The sequence below is a fragment of the Mandrillus leucophaeus genome, unplaced genomic scaffold, assembly GCF_000951045.1.
Source record: "Mandrillus leucophaeus isolate KB7577 unplaced genomic scaffold, Mleu.le_1.0 Scaffold13, whole genome shotgun sequence".
In the NCBI taxonomy this organism is placed as follows: domain Eukaryota; kingdom Metazoa; phylum Chordata; class Mammalia; order Primates; family Cercopithecidae; genus Mandrillus; species Mandrillus leucophaeus.
The window spans coordinates 6,694,636-6,713,578 of record NW_012101254.1 but is presented as its reverse complement, the minus strand read 5'-3'; the positions used below and the strand labels follow the sequence as shown (position 1 = coordinate 6,713,578).

Sequence of the window (18,943 nt, the reverse complement as noted above, 5' to 3'; positions counted from 1 at the left end):
ATTTCACCTCTAGCCTATGAGTCCCTTCTGAATCTTCACCTTTATCAATGACAGGCTCCATTTGTTCAGAAATACAAGGATGGCTACCTGGTGTTTGTGTCTTCAACACCTGCCTCCCACCTCCATTCCCAGCAAGTTCTAGTTCTCATGACCTCCCTTAGATATTTTAAATTTTCCACATGAAAGCACTCACAATCCATTCAAACTGTCACAGAACTAGTAGACTCATCTTGCTTTCTGGAACTGGTAAAAGGATTTGATGCCCGTTTCTTTTATGCCATGGTCCTACTCCAGCTGTCCACCCTTGGAAGTAGGAGGCAGAGGGAAGATGGAGGCAGTGTCCTCCACCTGTTTGCAGACATGCCTGTGCAGGAGGCAGGAGAGACTCCAAGCTCGCTACCTATAGAGTTCTGGCTTCCCAAGCGAGGTTAACTGCAGAGAAGGCGTCAGAGTCCCTGGGATCTGCTACTTTAACTGGGGAGGCCTGTAACATCGAATTACTAGGTTCTCTAGTAATCATTTTCCCTCTGAAAAGAATAACGCCCATGGGAGACAGAGCTTCGGGGAGGCTGAAGCAGCCCATCTGGGCCTGGATGTTGTTTCATGTGGAAGATGGTATTTGCATCCTGGAGAAAGCATCTTGGTGTCGAGGCTCTGGCTGTGGGGCTTAGGTGCCTGCAGCACCCCCTCTCCCCTGACATCCCTCCTGAGCCAGGCAGGCCTTCAGCACCCCTACCAGGGAGACTCTAGACTGAGAAGTAACCCCCTCAGTCACTGGGCCTCCACGATGTTGGTCTTCTGTAACTTACAGGCCTTGCCTCAATGCTGCCCCCCTTCATGTCTGGGAGAGTCTTTATTGATTGCTGGGGACCAAAACCAACTTAGACTAGGGATCCTAGTTCCAGCACACATCCCCAGGGCCCTTTCTTCCTTTAAAACAGGTGGCTGACTCTGGCCTTTCTTCACTGACAGGCAATGTCTTCCCGCACTGCTTTGTTTTCTTCTTCATCTAAGTGTCGTCCCGTGAATCTCACAGTGTGGTCTTTGGACCAACAGCACCACCATCACCTGCAAGCTTGTTAAGTGCAAATTCTCTGGTTCTACCCAAGACCTGCTGAATCAGAGACTCTATCCGTATTTTAACAAGCCCTCCAGGGGATTCACGGACATGCTGAAGTCTGCGAACCACTGGTGCAGTATATTACCTAGGAGCCCTGAGAAGGACACTTCATTTAGTTTTCTGATCCACACAAGGAGAACCTGTCCAGGCGCATGAGGCTTGCAGCTACAGTGTCTTCCCAAGGAAGGCGGGCTACTAACCTCCCACATGTCCCGCATGTAACCCATCAGCTGAGCCCTGGCAGTGCAGAGGCCAGAGGCCAGACTGGGAATCCACCGAATGCCTCTTCATGAGCTCTTTTCTTCCAGAAGGTGCAGCAGGAATTCAGATGGCTGTAGGCATTGCCATAGCAACTGCACCCCTCCGAAGCGCTTATGGGCTGCAGGAGCACAGTAAGCAGAGCGAAGAGGGGCGCGTCTGCCAGTGGATGAAGCCTCACCAGCAGATGAGAGGGGCCACGAAGGGAAGAGGAGGCTCAGGATGGCTGGGACTTATGGACAAGAACTCGGTGGAGCTGTTGCTTCCTCAAGACCCACGATGTAGCCCTCCAGGAGTCCTCCGGCACAGAAAAACAGCGCCAGCCCAGGCTATGGTGCTGCATGGCAGCCTGGCTCACCCAGGAGTCAGTGATGCCGCAGTCTCTCAAAAGACCGTCTACCTAGGCTGCTCAGTGGTCCCAGAGCAATTAAGATGGAAGTGCCCATCTTCCTTCTGTGATGACCATCTGTGTTCCTCGCCAGGGTTGAGGAAAGGGACCCAGTTCCAAACGTCTGACAGGGATGTGGGTCCTAAAGCAGATGCCAACAGTCATGAGGGAGCTCGGGGCTTAGGTAATGGCGGATATTCTAGCTCTACAAGACATCAACCTTAGCAAGAACCAGCATCACCAGAGTGCACCCAGTACCTGAGTGCTGGCCTCAGAGCTGAGGACACAGAGTCAGCAGGGGCTTGGGCAGAGGAGAGGGCCCCATGCCCTTGGAAACAGGGATCCCTGCTTGCCTGGAAGGCCAGAGAGGGGCCACGGTGAGCAGAACCCCGTGGAAAGTTCAAGGGGACACAGTGCCAACCAGTGGGAAGATGAGCTATGGGGGAGAAGAGACAGGGAAGGATGGAAGGAGTGAATACCCACCCCTTCTATTTTACCCTGACTGGGCCTTGGCAGGCTTCCCTGGGACTCCATCCGTGCACGGCCAGAAGTTGATCCCACCGGCTCTGCACAGACCTCCTCAAAGCCAAGGTCAGGGGTCTGCAGAGGTGGGTGGGGGATGCCAGGGAGCCAGCTGTGGGGCTTCTCGCTTCATTACAGTCACTGCCCTTTATAAATATTTATAGCAGTTCTTCTGCTAAAAATAACATCCTGGAGCCCAGGGAGGAGGAAAAAATAAATGAAAATCACCGGGAACGGGACTTGATCACGTGTACCCGAGCCCAATGGACCCCTAAGGCGAAAGGCTCCGAGCAGCGCCCCCGGCGGCGCGCCCCCTGGCGGCCACGGAGTCCGCGGCGCAGAGAGTCCCTCCCGCCCTCTGCCAGGCGGCCAGCCGGGCTGCGGCGCGCGGCGCGATCTCCGCCCCTCCCTCCCGGGTTGCAGGCGGCGGCATCACACGGGGCGGGCGGAAGCCTAACCAGTGTGAGGCTATTTTTAGCACCGTGGCCAGGGTGTGAATGTCTACAGAGCCGAGCAAGGCCTGACGCTTTCTTTGCACGCTAGAAGAAACCTGTTGGTTCTTAAAGGTCAAAGATAAGGAAACTTGTGCCCCCACGTTTGGGAACACCCCACGTGCTGGCCAGACGCCAGGCAGAGTTCTATCAGGTCACAAACACACAAGAGCTTGGTGCTTTTTCTTTTCTCTTTTCAACCTCCAGGTAAATTCCTGATGCGGAGATGAGACCATGCCCTGAGGGGAGTGATGAAGGTGCTAGTACATGCAGGGCTGTGCAGGGGGAGGCCCACCAGCTGTGTCACGCAGCCCCTCCCCGCTTCCCACCGGCTCTGGCTCCCCTCTCCCTGGCGGGTGGAGTGACGTCTGGCAGCCTGCAAGCCTGGTCCAGGTGTGCGGTGGAAAGATGGAGAGGAATGTGCCTCTGGGGGAAGACCTTGCCTTCGCCATGTCGGCGCCAGCTTGCTCCTCGTCCTCTGTGCCTGCGCAAGACACACTCACCGTTAGTCACAGGCACTGCTGAGGGTTCAGGACAAAAGCTGCTAACATCTACTGTGAACAGGAGGTCCTGCGGGGAGGGGCTGCTAGGATGCTGGGCGCCTTTCAAGCGCTGAGCTGAAGGGTGGTACCTAGGGTCCTCTGCTACCATTCCTAAGAGTCAGGAAGTGTTTCCGTGGAGAACTGGGTTCACAATGCAAGGTTTGGAATGGGGTGCTTTCTTGGGGAGAACTGTGGCCCAGGAGAAGGGCAGGGAGGACTGAGGTGTGCCGATGAATACAAAGAGGAAAGGGAGGAAGCCTCAGCCCCAGGCCACCAGAGCGCAGGCCCGGGCATCCATGGAACCGCGGCGCCCAAGTTTAATGCTTTTAGTTTAACTCCCGACTGTTGGTGTTTCTCATCACCCCTGATGTGGGTCAGAGAGGGCACGATTAGGAGGCAGAAAAACCGGCTCCAATTCTGCTTCTGGCATACAGCTTCCGGTGTCGGGCTTTGGTTTCCTCCATGTGCAACAAGGCGGTGGGGGCACATGGCTCTGCCACGTTTCCTTGCACCGCAGTTCCTTCCGCCCGGGGGAGAGAGGGGCTCTGGCAGGCTCCTGCAGGGCGAGTCAGTTCCTGATTTCCCTCCTCGGCTGCCACGGCCTAGGCTTGCTTGGGAAAGGACCTTGCCTGAATGTGCACAGTGAGTTTAGGGAGAAGCGTCTCTCCAAGCCCCTGGGGCACTGTGATTTCCAGGGCAGCGAGAGAATGCGCGTGGCCCAGGTGCTGCCCACCTCTCAGCTTGCACAATCCAGAGTCAGCGCAGGCTGAGGCTGCAGGGGCCCCAGGGGAACGGGCAGAGCCCTTCAATGGCCTGGCGCAGTTGGGCAGAGAGGGCTGAGAGGGCCAGAAGCTATTCCAGGATGACAAGACTTGGGAAAGTCTGAAAAAACTCCTTTTCTGGATTGTGGGGCTAGGGCCCTGGCTTTTTCACCTGAGGAAGATGCCTAATTTTTAAATATAAGAAGTAGGGGAAGGGGGAGGGAAGACAAGATTTTAAAATGGAGAAGTCTGATATCTTGGCGCTGGGACTAGAAAGAGTTAAGGTGTGGAGATGGAAAATGGGAATGACTAATTCCTAAAGGCAATGAGCATCTGCCACTGGAGCAGTCTGTACTTTTCTGCACTGCTTCTTCAGGAAGTGAGAAGGTGCAGCTTGGCCGGGCACCATGGGTAGCGGCTTGGTCAGCCCTGTATGTAGTGTGATCCTGCATGAATCACATGTCTATGGGTTAGGGACTGTGACTCGGTGCAGTGCTGGGTGACAGAATCCAGGGACGCACTGGCTGTGGTTTGGATCCCAGGAAGGAAGTGGGCAGTGGCTATGGTAAAGGAGCATGGGAGGCAGTGCTCCCCAGGGAGGTGGCCTTGCTCAGCACGCCCTGTTTCAGCCAACGGTGTTGGGTCTGCCAACGCCATCCCAACACAGAGGTCACCAGGCCATGCCCAAGGACCAGGCATGCAGACAGTGCCGTGCAAGACAGGACACGGCCTAGAAATAGGGCAAGGAGGGCACATGGCCAGGGTGGGCAAAGGGAAGGGAGTCGGGCTCTTGCATCTTCACCTGTTAGGACTGTCCTGGCTTGGGACCTGTGACCGCAGAAAGGAAGGGGAAGGGAAGATGTTGAGGAAGGAGGGAGGGGCCGTGGGGAGGCAGAGGACTCTGTACTCACCTGAGCTTCCTCTGTGTCCGGCTCCTCTGCTAACCTGTGGCAGCACGGGCAGAAACAACACGCTGAGGTCACGGCCAGGTCTTCTCATGCCCCAGACTATGCTTCCCTGAACCACCCACTCCAGGGGCTTCCTTGTTTCTCCCGTTACTTGTATGTTGACTTTTCCCACCCAGGTATGACAGCAGGCTAGAGTCATACTTTCTACTACCATAGCCAACCCAAGGTAGCTATGGAGACAGATGCTTCTCAGGAGAAGGAAAGTCATTAAAAATGGAAACAAATCTCCTTAAATCCAGGGAGCAGTTACATGAGGGGGGCAAAACCTACCCAGCTCTAAAAGTTCCCCAAGGGACTGCACCTTGGGTGAGGGCAGTCCCCCTCCTGCAGATAGTCTGCTTTGAAAAGCCATGCGCTTGCTCACCCGGGGCTCGAGCACTGCCTGGCCCCTCCCGAGCCTGTTCTGTTCTCTGAGGGCCACTGCTGTCCAGCCTTGCACCAGGGCTCTTTATGGATGCAAACTGGATTTACAACCCCCACACCGGGATGGCAGGGTCTGGGAGGGGAGATTCTGAAGGACACAGGAGCGTAACATGAGGCTCTGGAGGGTGGAGAAGACATACTATGGGGGAAGGTGTCAGTCTGTGCTTCTTCTATGTGTCTTGGTTACACTTCTCTGAGAAGATGCATAGGAGGAAGGGTACCCCAATGGAGCAGAAGCGTTCCCCAGGATGCAGCCAGCCAGCCAGCCAGGGGCGAACAGGGAGAGGCGTGAGGTAGGGGTGAATATGGCAGGGAAGTTCAGCTTGGTCCAGATTCTTCAAAAGTCCCATTTGACTCTCAAGAGTTTCCCTATCGAGCAGACTGTTTGCCTGACAGTGCTGACCAAATTCTGTTTATATTACGTCAGCATGGTTTCAACCCCAAAGAAGCAAATATACTCTCTCTCTCTCTTTACAGTTGACAGTTACAGATCTCTGGTGTCCAGGTGACTGCAGTTAGTTCTAGGTCTGTAAAATTTCAGGCCTAGCTCATGGCAGAGAATCAGGAGGTCCACCCACAAAAACACTTAGTCTTAGAAAAATGCCTATGTATCAGCTACATTGTAGTTTCAGGGACATATCATAGGACCTATATAATGTGGAGAGCCAAACATAAAAACTCTACCATCTCTCACCCCAACTATTAACACTCTTGGCCTTAGGGATGACACCAGAAAGTCACATAAAATTCAGGCATTCCCACAAAAAGATTTCACATAGACATACAGACATTCTAGTATATGCATTGAAAGACACACAAGGAGCTCTAAGGGCAAGAGGCACAGAAACAAGAGATGAGGACAGGGCAGTGCAGGTGTAAAGACAGCACCCTGGGGCCTGGAGGGCTGGGCAAGGGAAACCCAGTCTGATGAGGACAGGGCAGTGCAGGTGCAGAGACAGCACCCTGGGGCCTGGAGGGCCAGGCAAGGGAAACCCAGTCTGATGCAGACAGGGCAGTGTAGGTACAAAGATAACGCCCTGGGGCCTGGAGGGCCGGGCAAGGGAAACCCAGTCTGATGAGGACAGGGCAGTGCAGGTGCAGAGACAGCATCCTGGGGCCTGGAGGGCCGGGCAAGGGAAACACGGTCTGATTCCCATGTGAGGCACGGCCCACACTCAGAATGGAACCAGGATAAGGGCTGGAGTTCGTAGCCAGGGCAAGGCCTCAGTGGCTGGGGCAGAGTCCTAGGTTTGCTTTGGGGGAGTGAAAGGGACTGAGGAGAGGCCATGGGAAAAAGCTACTGGGGAAGGGAGGGGCAGGTGAAGGGAGGCCAGAGATGCAGCTGTTACGTCTTCAGCCAGGAACATTCCACATGAATGCTGGGATTTGGTTGGCATGTGCGTGTGTGTGTGCATGTGTTTGGAGCATGTGTTTACACCAGTGTAAATTTATCTCTCTCTCTTCACCTCTTGCCCTCCTGCCTTCTTTCTTATGTGTGTGCGTAAGTCAACTGTTTCTACATTTCTATGAAGCATTCCTAGATGTCTGAAACACTACTCTCTCTAATGTGACCTTTTATTTTTATTTTTTAGAGATAGGGCTTTGCTCTGTCACCCAGGCTGGAATGCAGTGGCATGACTATGGCTCAATGCAGCCTTATACTCCTGGGCTGAAGCAATCCTGCCTCTGGCTCCCAAGCAGCTGGGACTACAGGTGTGCACTACCACATCTGGCTAATTACTTTTATTTTTTGTAGAGATGGGGTCTTGCTATGTTGCCTACGCTGGTCTCGAACTCCTGGCATCAAGTGACCCCCCTGCCTCAGCCTCCCAAAGTGCTGGGATTACAAGCGTGAGCCACCATGGCCAGCCTAGTCTGACCTTTTGGCGTCCATGCCACATACGTCATTCTCATCAACTCAGTGGTGCTGCTGTCCACTTCCTCCCAGGACTAGCTCAGACTCACTAGATGATTTCAGAATCTGCAGAATGTTCTTCCTCTTCTTCCAGTTTCTTCCTCAGCAATTTCAATTCCTTGCTGACAAATTCCTTGCCCCCTGAGACTCCAAAGACCTCTCTCTCTTAGCCACAACAGCCCCTATGGGCCAAGAACACCCCAGACCTGCTGTCCCATAGGTTTCCCTTTCTTGTCACAGCTTCCTTACCTGTAGCTCCCACTTGACTTATATCCTTCCTTAAATAAGACCACTCCACTTCCCTTAGTCTACCAGTTCTGCTCAGACTAAAGCATGGGTATTAAGAGTTAAACTCAGGCTGTGCCATTTATCACCTGCAGGTTCTTTCACTCCCCCGAGCCTTGTTCAGAATTCCTCCCTGGGAGGGCTGCTGCTGGCTCCTCCGCATCCTTCCTGCTCTCCCTACCTTCACCTCCTTGGGGTGACCAGTCACTGCATTTCTCTCCCCTGATAAGGTACTCTCTATCTCATCACCCCATTTATTTCCTTTGATTTGCTCATTTATTGACTTCCTACTCAGCACCAGGCACTGGAACACAATATGAACAAAACGGACTAAAATCTCTGCCTTGGGGAGCTGATGTTTAGGAGGAATCCAGCAACTAACACATTAATGTGCGACAGAAGGACAGCTCACCCTCAAATATCCAAAGAAAATTTTGTTTTCTGTTCAGTATAACATAGAAGGATGAAGATTAAGAGCATGAAGTTTGGAGTCAGAAAGACCCAGTTCTCTGCTTTTTTTTTTTTTTGAGACAAAGTCTCTCTTTGTCGCCCAGGCTGGAGTGCTGTTCCATGATCTTGGCTCACTGCAACCTCTGCCTCCTGAGTTCAAGGGATTCTCCTGTCTCAGCCTCCCGAGTAGCTTCGATTACAGGCATGCACCACCACACCTGGCTAATTTTTGTATTTTTAGTGGAGACAGGGTTTCACCACGTTGGCCAGGCTGGTCTCGAATTCCTGGCCTCAAGTGATCCACCCACCTCGGCCTCCCCAAGTGCTGGGATTATAGGAGTGAGCCACCACACCCGGCCTAATCTCTGCCATTCAACAGCTACATGAACAACAGCTCTCTGAGCCTATTTCCTCATGGGTAAAACAGGGATATTTGAATTTGTCTCACAGTGTTGTTAAGGATTAGATGAGATCATCATATGTGAAAATCATTCCATGCAGCTCTTCCCAGATGTCATGTGTTAAGCAGGTTTGATATATAATGAAACTAGGAAGGCACTACTGTCCTTTGCTGACACCTTCCCTTCTTGCTTTTATTCTTCCACGAAGCCACAAAACCATTTGGCTATTCTGGCCCACAATAATATCTTCCTTTTCAGAAACCCTTATTATACTTATATGTTGAAAGTTTTATGATTAGCTTTTTCTGTCACTTCATTTGATCTCCTGTTTATTTTGCATTTTTGGTCTTGCTTTTTTTTTTTTTTTTGGAGATGGAGTTTTACTCTTGTTGCCCAGGCTGGAGTGCAGTGGCGCGATCTTGGCTCACTGCAATCTCCGTCTCCTGGATTCAAGCAATTCTCCTGCCTCATCCTCCCCAAGTAGCTGAGACTACAGGCGCCTGCCACCACACCTGGCTAATTTTTTGTATTTTTAGTAGAGATAAGGTTTCACTATGTTGGCCAGGCTGCTGGTCTTGAACTCCTAACCTCATGATCTACCCGGCTCAGTCTCCCAAAGTGCTGGGATTACAGGCATGAGCCACCGCGCTCCGGCCTGGTCTTGCTTTCTTAAGTAGATCATAAACTTCTCCAGTCAAAGGGTCATCTTTTGTGTTCTACTTGTATCTACTTCCTGTATCCCAACCACCTATCCCAGGATCAGGAAATGAAGCTCTTGGTGATTGACTGACATTGGCTCCTCGAAGGTAAAACCTGACTGTCAGATGGGAAAAGTAGGTACAGGGAACTCGGGTCCGAAAGCTCTGGGAAAGGTGGTGGCAGGGAGGAAGGCAGAAACAAAGTGGGGGGCAGTTCATCCATGAGCTCTGGCTCCCCATTTAAACTAGGAGTCCTGTTGAGCTGCCTTTACCTCTGTCTTTCCCATTGTGCATCTTCTCTTCTTCTTCCTCTGCACCTTCCTCTGCTGTGAAAACAAGTCCAGGGAGGCCAGTGACCCTTCAGCACAGGACAAGTTCAGAAGGAGGGTGAACAAAGCAACTGCTGAGGCTTGGGAGGAAACTCTAGCTAACAGCTCCTGGCTGCAGGCCTCCGAGGGTGCTTCAGCTCACCAGTCTGCACTTGTGTGGCCCACGCCCCAGCACTGTTGAATAGGAGCCCATGAGCCCAGAGCCACAAGGAGCAGTGCAGTCACATCACTCACTTTCCTGACCGGGGCGGGAGGCGTGCGGTGTGGGGTTGCGTGCCTCCGTTCTCTGCCTGTCTGCCCTCAGCTGGTGATGACCAGGGAGACATCTAATGTCTTGCATTCAGGTTTAAGAAAGTGACCATACAATATATGGTGGGGGAATACCTAGATTAATACGGGGTTCTGTAAAAAAAAAAAAAAAAAAAAAATCCGGATGTTTTAACTGATGATAAACTTAAGATGACCGCACAGCGCAAAGTGGCTATGTGGGAAGCGCTAATGCTGTCTAAGGTGCTTTTCCAGGGGCCACTCAAGAGGGTCACAGATGCCTTGTGCTCTGCAGAGACAAGATCCCCTGTGATGGACAGCAGGGTGCCCAGCCCTGGGCGTGCACTTTGAATAGGAGCCTTGGAAAATGGCCACATCCTGGTGTGGTCAAGCAGGCTGGTAAGAGAAAACCATGTCATGTTTGGAAAGGTGGAAGGAATTGGGTGTAGCAGTCTACAGAGGAGAACACTAGGAAGGGTTATCATCTGCCATCCAACCCGTGACAGGTGAGCCTGCAGAGGAGGGACCGAGCTTGTCCTGGGTGGCTTTGGAGGACAGGGATAAATCAATTACAGAAAGGCAGATTTTGGCTCCCCACTGAGGAAGAACTTTCCAGTGATTAGAGTTGATCATGAATGAGCTCACTGGAAATATTCAGAGGACTGTTTTATTGGGTGGCAAGTTAGATTAAATGACTTCTAACATCCTTTCCAATTTTTTTCTTTTTCTTTTTTTTTTGAGATGGAGTTTTGCTCTTGTTGCCCAGGCTGGAGTGCAGCGGCGCAATCTCGGCTCATGCAACCTCTGCATCCCAGGTTCAAGTGATTTTCCTGCCTCAGCCTCCCGAGTAGCTGGGATTACAGGCACGCACCACCACGTCCGGTTAATTTTGTATTTTCAGTAGAGATGGGGTTTCACCATGTTGGTCAGGCTGGTCTTGAACTCCTGACCTCAGGTGATCCACCTGCCTCAGCCTACCAAAGTGCTGAGATTACAGGTGTCAGCCACTGTGCCTGGCCTCGATCCTTTCCAATTCTAGGATTCCATTATCTGTGAAAAAACTTTATAAAGATGAGGAGTACAAGCTATGTACATACAGTATGTATATACTGTATAGACTATATGTAAAGATAATCCAAGTATGTCCTCTCATTGGAACAAAAACCTGTCAAGTCACTGTCAAGGAGATAGTAAAAACGTGTTGGTGTTGGGCGAAGCTGTTCTATTCACTGAGAAATTGGTACCCTCACATGTAAAGGGAGTTTATGTCTGCATGTTAGAGGGATACCATGCCACGTGTGGCTTTGGTCCACATCTACCTGCAGGCTTCAGTGACTGAAAGAACGTCAGGGAAAGGGGCCTCTGGGACTCTGGGTTTGATGTCTTGTCCTGGAGGGGAGTAAGATCTCTGGCTTAATGCTCTGAAGACCCAAGTTCTAGGACCAGCTTTCCCCCTTCAAGCTGCACGTCCTTAGGCAGACAACTTTTCTGATAAGCATATGCAATATTTCTAAAGTAAGGGACTGGACAATGTGCTCTCTAAGGCACCTTCCAAATTACACTACATAATTTTGTTGAAACCATTCTTTCCTACTATGAGACACTGCTGAGTATTCCTATAACCTTTAAATTTTTGTGAAGCTATTTGGTCTCTATGTGCTTTATGCTTAATGGTATTTAATGACCTCTCACCCCAGCACGATGAACGCAGAAGCCACTTATTTTGCATAAACTCTAATAAGTGGCCATGAAGTACAAGTGTAGTTAATTTCCATGGCCCGAAATTCCCTAAGAAATTTCCTCTAAAAGTGGGATTTCTGGCATCTGTGGGGAGCTGTATTAGGGAAAGTGCCTTCTAATCACCTGTGAGGTCATCCCAAAGGCTGTTACCTCTTCTCTTCATGGGTACAGAGGGGGGCCGTGCTTCTGACGGGGGTTGAGAAACAGTGCTAGAATGGAGAGGGTGGCGCCATCAAACCCGAGAAGCAGTGTCTGACCTTCACTGGCTGGAAAGAGTAGCCTGGGCCACACACTCACTTTGGTCTGTATGAAAATAGGCAGACTTGAGAGCAGAGCTGGGGGCTCTGTCCAGTCCCATGACAACCCGAAACATGTGAGCTTTCTCCTACGAAGGGCTGAAAAATACCCAAGGCTTGCCTTCCCTAAGAGTGTTTGAATAAATTTATGTGTTTGAATGGTCCATGGAAAAACTGCTTTATCTTTTTATTTAATAGCCCTGTTAAGCTACTTCAAGGTATTTAAAAGCACTACATTAGGTGGAAAGAAACAAAAGAGAACCATCAGTGTGAGTGACCTACAGCACTTAGGAAGGGAAACCATTAGTTTAACAGAAAACACGGAAACCCCACCGCTGTGAAATCGTTAGTGACTCTCTGGCCCCTACGTAACTGGCAGAGTCATGGGGATTCCTGGAGATAGGATGATATGTGAATGGCCTTTTATTTTCTCTCTCTTTCCTGGGTTTTATGTCAGGTAAAGGTCTTTGGGAAGTCACTGATGTGGCGAGGTGATGGAGAGACTGAGAAAGAAGTCACAGATGAGCTGAGCACGAAGAGTGGAAGAGGCGACAGACTCAGGTCATGAACTTCAGGTGAAATCAGAGCCTGGTCATGGACAAAAGGAGGGAATAGGCTTCAAAACCAAATCAAACAGGAGAGAGCAGAAAGGCAGCAGGGGAAGGTCCAGAGCTTTCCTGGCTGATTCGGCTCCAGACTTCCAGGGAAGCTTCAGAATGAGGCGGTCGGTCAGGCCTAGGGAGAGAGCGGCTGTGGGCAAAGCACAGATAGAAGACGGGGTAAGTAGGAAGGGGGCCTGCCTGCACTGAAAGGTCTGAATTTCTCCAAATTCAGCTTGCTCCACAAGATGCACTCCTGAGATAGCCTGAATGTGAAACCGCCCCTATGCAATCCTGTGTGACAGAGGCTCTCTGGACGGAGACATCCAATGTGTTCCTAGAAGGCAAAGTTGGGTGGTGAAATGGGGTGGTGCGAGCTGGGTGGTGAGGTTCTGCCAGAGCTGGCGAGGAAGTGAGAAGGGCGTGGGCGAGGCAGGGGAGGCCGGGAAGCCGGGTGGGAGCTCTGGGTTTCACCTGAATGGAGCTCCTTCACCAGGGATGACATGGTGTTGGTGATGGAGTCAGCTGCCACCAGCAGGTCATTGCGGAGGTTTCTCCTCGTACCTGAGGAGAGGCAGAGCAGATGGGGATGCCAGGGGGGGTGAGCATGGAGAAGAGATGGCTGAGCAAACGCCTCCATTCTGCCAGGCCGGAGGACACAGGTGTGGAATACCTAAGGGGAGATGGGGCCGCAGCAGCTCCACCCACTCCCAGCCACACCAGGGGCAGGAGGCACCAGCCCACTGGTCCCTCTCCCTCTGCCCTCTCTACCTAGGGAGCAGCATCCTGTCAATTCCACGCTTTGCCACCACCACACAATCCAGAGCTGGGTTCCAGAATAAGCATTCCACCGAGGTCTTCCTCAGCCTTGTGGGGGCGGGGCTCTACTCTCCACAACCACCACCACCACCTCCCCTTCTCACCTCCAGCCCCAGCAGGACTTCCCTCTGAATCCCCACCCAACTACTTAATACTGCTGGTCACCAGCTCCTCCGATGACTGTGGCAATGGCGTGCACACTATGCTGTCAGCACGGTCCCAGTTACAGTGCCTGTTACAGTCCCTTCTAGGCCAGGGAATTATTCCATCCAATTCCTCTGGAGGACACGAAGCTCAAAGGACAAAGCACTTCCCATAATCCAGAAAAAAGGGCAGAGAACCCCAGGAGGCCTGTTCTTGGCACACATCGGAAGCCTGCAGCCCTCCTGCTGGAGACCAGCCAGTCTCATGAGAAGGGGCCAGCACCTGACTTATTTACACTGTCTGTCAAAATCTGATCATTCAAGCCAAGAGCACAAAAGAGAAATGGAAAAACCTCAGCAGGAATCTTGTCCATGTTTGCAGATCCCTTCAGCTCCCTGCTGAACTCTGCTCCAGAAACTCACCTTGTGCAAAGGCCTCCTGCACGTCTCCCCCAACTCCGCTCAGTGAGTCCTGCGGACAGTGGGTGGGGGTGGAGCCGGCAGACGTGGAGCGCACTGGCATGGGCATCGGCCGGCCGCCTCCATGGGTGGGCGATGTATGTGGTGACCCTGTGGCCTGAGCCTGGAGATTCAAAGAGAGAAAATATGTTATCTCAAGTACCTGACCTCTTTGAGGAAGAAAGAAAGTACTTTTTCTCCGTCAACCGGAGCCAGCCAGCGGGCCTCAGTTCAGTGGTACAAGATCATACTTGAAAGGAAGGAGTCAGGCTGCTTCCAAGACTGGAGAGAGGAAGAAAAGGAAAAAAGGAAGGGGTCGTGCAGGGCAGGAAGAAAGAACATCATAAGAAGAGACCAAGAATGGGAGGGAAAGAAGAGGCTGGCACAGAGTGGTGGAGGACTCTCAGGAAGACAGAGTGAGCATATAGCTGGGCCAGGGCTCTAGAAGGGCTTGGCTAGCGGGGCAGGAAGTAACATGCAAACAGCTTTCATTTTGTTTGCAAACACATTCATGCACACGTTCTCATTTGGACCACCCCACCCACCCCCGGCAACCTGTGAGTGGAAAGGACATACGTGTGTGTGTGTGTGTGTGTGTGTATGTATATATTTATATATGTATATGCTTCTTTTTTGGAGACAGAGTCTTGCTTTGTTGCCCAGGTGGAGTGCAGTGGTGCAATCTCAGCTCACTGTAACCTCCGCCTCCCAGGTTCAAGAGATTCTCCTGCTTCAGCCTCCCGAGTAGCTGGGACTACAAGCGTGTACCACCATGCTGGGCTAATTTTTTGTATTTTTAGTAGACACAGAGTTTCAACATGTTGCCCAGGTTGGTCTTTAACTCCTGAGTTCAGGCAATCTGCTTGCCTTGGCCTCCCAAAGTGCTAGGATTACAGGTGTGAGCCACCACACCTAGCCAGGGTGTATATTTTTATATCCATTTTATAGAAGGAAAAGAAAGCATTGTGTCAGGCAACACAGCTTGCCAGTGGGAGGCACGGGAAGAACCCCTTGACTCCAAGAGTGGCAGTGTGCACTCTGCAGGCTGCGCCCCCACTCCCCCAGGGCATGCTCTGAGCATGTGGGGAGCTTGGCTGCAGGCTGCAAGCGGGGCCATCGGGCCAGTCATGCCACACGCACTGCACACACACAGCGAGGCTGTCTGGGGCCATCCCGCAGGGACGAGGTGAAAAGGACACGTAGTAAACAGAAACTGAGCTTTCCTTGGGAGGCCCTGGTACAGTTGTGGAGAAAGTTTGGAGCAATGGGATAAAATAAATAAAAGGAGAACACGAATCAAGGGCCGCTCACTGAGATGTGGGCTCTGGAGCTCTTCAGCACATGAACTGAGTGTGACAGGTGGACTAGGGTTTTCTGTGGAAGCAAAACTGGAAAAAATATAAGCCAAAGTGTGAGAGTGAGTTCAAATGAAGATAGTTATCCTTCTGGGGAGCTAGCTCAGAAACCCCACATACAAACAGAATTGGCCCTGAACAGGTGGACAGGCTGGACACACCATACCCCACTGCAGTGCTTCAACCGTGTGGCCACCAAACTCAACAGAAATGGATTGTTTTCTGTGGTTCTTACTTTGAATCATTTGTATGTGTGTGTGTGTGTGTGTGTGTGTGTATGTATGTGTGTGTATTTCAAGAAGTTAAAAAAAATACAGAAAACTAAAAAGTACAACATAATTAACCACCCCAAATTGGTAACTTCATATCGTGTCAAATGTATTTCAACCTAAAAATATTGCAGATAAATCTGAAGACTGCTTTGACCACCAGTTCTTTCCTGTTCCAGTTCTTTCCTCTCCTCCCTTCAGAGGCAACCATTATCAAAGATTTTGGTGTGAAACTTTTAACCTATATGTGCATATATAGCTATGAATAATAAATGGTATTTCATGCTTTTCAATTTTGCATGAATGGTACTGTACTGCTCATATCACTTGCAATTTGCTTTAATCACTTAGCATGCTTTCTGAGATCTTTCCATGATATAAATAAACATGAACTAAATCAAAATGGATCATAGTAACTATAAGAGCTAAAACTAAAATGGATCATAGTAACTATAAGGGCTAAAATTATAAAACTTCTCTAAGAAAACACCCAAACCATGATATGTAAAAACAAAACAAAACAGATAAACTGGCTTTCATTGAAATTTTAAACTTTTTCTTTTTCTTTTTTTTGAGACGGAGTTTCACTTTTTCACCCAGGCTGGAGTGAAGTGGCACGATTTTGGCTCACTGCAACCTCCGTCCCCTGGGGTCAACCGATTCTCCTGCCTCAGCCTCCAGAGTAGCTGGGATTACAGGTGCGTGCATGCCACCATGCCTGGCTATTCTTGTATTTTTAGTAGAGACGGGGTTTTGCCATCTTGGCTAGGCTGGCCTCGAACTCCTGACCTCAGGTGATCCACCTGCCTCGGCCTCCCAAAGTGCTAGCATTACAGGTGTGAGCCACTGAGCCCGGCCAAACCTCTGCTTTTCAAAAGACATCATTAAACAACATATGGACAAATCAATTCAGAATGAATCAATAACTTAAACATAGGAGCTGAAATTATAACATTCTTAGAAGAAAACATAGGGGGAAGGATTTATAATCTTGGATTAGGCAATGACTTTTTTTTTTTTTTTTTGAGATGGATTCTCGCTCTGTCACCCAGGCTGGAGTGCAGTGGCGCTACCTCGGTTCACTGCAAGCTCTGCCTCCCAGGTTCATGCCATTTGCCTGCCTCAGCCTCCCGAGTAGCTGGCACTACAGGCGCCCGCCACCACGCCTGGCTAATTTTTTGTATTTTTCGTAGAGATGGGGTTTCACCAGGTTAGCCAGGATGGTCTCAATCTCCTGACCTCGTGATCCGCCTGCCTCGACCTCCCAAAGTGTTGGGATTACAGGCGTGAGCCACTGCACCCAGCCTAGGCAATGACTTTTTAGATATGACATCAAAAGCCTAAGCTATGAAAGAAAAACTAGATACACTGAATATTATCAAAAGTAAAACTTTTGTGCTTTGAAGAATACCATCAAGAAAGTGAAAGTCAACCCCCAGAAAGGGAGAAAATGTTTGCAAATTATATATGATACATGATCTATATATAAAATATATAAAGAACTCCTCTTACAACTCAATAATAAAAGGATAAATAATATTGTAAAATGGGCAAAGGATCTGCAGAGACATTCCTCCAAAGATATATAAATGTCCAATAAGTACATGGAAAGATGCTCAACATTATTAGGGAAATGCAAATCAAAACTACAATGAGACACCACTGCACACCCACAAGGATGGCTATAATAAAAAAGATAGGTAGTAACAAGTGTTGGCAAGGATGTGAAGAAATTAGAACCCTAATACACTGCTGATAGAAATGTAAAATGGCCATAGGATAGGCCACAAAACAAGTCTCAGTAAATTTAAGAAAACCAAAATTATATCAAGTACTCTATCAGACCACATTAGAATAAAATTGGAAATCAACTCCAAAAGGAACCCTCAAAACCATGCAAATACATGGAAATTAAATAATCTGCTCCTGAATGATGGTTGGATCAACAATGAAATCAAGATGGAAATTTAAAAATTATTTGAACTGAATAATAGTGACAGAATCTATCAAAACCTCTGGGATATGGAAAAAGCGGTGCTAAGAGGAAAGTTCACAGCATTAAATGCCTGCATCAAAAAGTCTGAAAGAGCACAGACAATCTAAGGTCACACCTCACAGAACTGGAGAAACAAGAACAATTCAAGCCAAAACCCAGCAGAAGAGAAATAACAAACCCAGCAGAAGAGCAGAACTAAATGAAACTGAAACACACACACACAAAACAATACAAAAGATAAATGAAACAAGCCAGGCACGGTGGCTCACGCCTGTAATCCCAGCACTTTGGGAGGCCAAGGTGGGTGGATCACTTGGGGTCAGGAGTTCGAGACCAGTCTGGGCAACATGGTGAAACCCCATCTCTACTGAAAAAACAAAAATTAGCAGGGTATGGTGGTGCACGCCTGTAATCCCAGCTACTCGGGAGGCTGAGGCAGGAGAATCTCTTGAACCCGGGAGGTGGAGGCTGCAGTGAGCTGAGATCACACCACTGCACACCAGGCTGGGCAACAGAGCGAGACTCCGTCTCAAAAATGAACGAACGAATGAGTGAATGAAACCAAAAGCTGGTTCTTTGAAAAGATAAACAAAATTGGTAGACCATTAGCAAGATTAACCAAGAAAAGAAGAGAGTAGATCCAAATAAGCTAAATTAGAAATGAAACAAGAGATACTACTACTGATACCACAGAAATGCAACAGATTTAAAGCTACTATGAACACTTTTACATGCATAAACTAGAAAACCTAGAGGAGATGGATAAATTCCTGAAAATATACAACTCTCCTAGATTAAACCAGGAAGATACAGAATCTCTGAACAGACCAATAACAAGCAGCGAGATTGAAATGGTAATAAAAAAATTGCCAACAAAACACAGTCCAGGACCAGATGGATTCACAGTTGAACTCTATCGGACACTCAAAGAAGAATTGGTACCAATCCTATTGACACTATTCCAAAAGAGAGAAAAAGAGGGAATCCTGTGTAAATCATTCTGTGAAGCCAGTATCACCCTAATACCAAAACCAGGGAAGGACATAAAACAAGAAAGCTACAGACCAATATCCCTGATGCACAAATCCTCAACAAAATACTAGTGAACCAAATCCAACAGCATATCAAAAAGATAATCCACCATGATCAAGTGGGTTCCATACCAGGGATGCAGGGATGGTTTAACATATGTAAGTCAATGAATGTGATATACCACATAAACAGAATCAAAAACAAAAATCACATGATCGCTTCAATAAATGCAGAAAAAGCATTTGACAAAATCCAACATCCCTTTATGATTAAAACCCTCAGCAAAGCTGGCATAGAAGGGACATACCTTAATGTAATAAAAGCCATCTATGACAAACCCACAGCCAATATTATACGGAACAGAGGAAAGTTGAGAGCATTCCCCCTGAGAACTGGAACAAGACAAGGATGCCCACT

General features: G+C 49.4%; 1 protein-coding gene across 8 annotated transcripts in view; it reads right to left on the bottom strand.

Moving 5' to 3' along the window:
* Positions 1-2,952: 2,952 nt before the first annotated feature.
* The window catches only part of DTNB (dystrobrevin, beta), a 304,675-nt gene continuing 288,684 nt past the window's right edge, over positions 2,953-18,943 (bottom strand). For 3 of the 8 annotated variants that reach the window (XM_011972688.1, XM_011972689.1, XM_011972693.1), the window contains 4 exons: positions 13,839-13,998; positions 12,928-13,017; positions 4,994-5,027; positions 2,953-3,263 (listed from right to left, as the gene is read on the bottom strand). In XM_011972688.1, the coding sequence (XP_011828078.1) occupies positions 5,023-5,027; positions 12,928-13,017; positions 13,839-13,998 (255 nt within the window). In that variant the 3' untranslated portion in view covers positions 2,953-3,263; positions 4,994-5,022. Of the gene's footprint in view, positions 3,264-4,993; positions 5,028-9,494; positions 9,549-12,927; positions 13,018-13,838; positions 13,999-18,943 lie in introns of all 8 variants that reach the window. The other 5 variants (XM_011972690.1, XM_011972691.1, XM_011972692.1 and 2 more) reach the window with 2 other exon arrangements.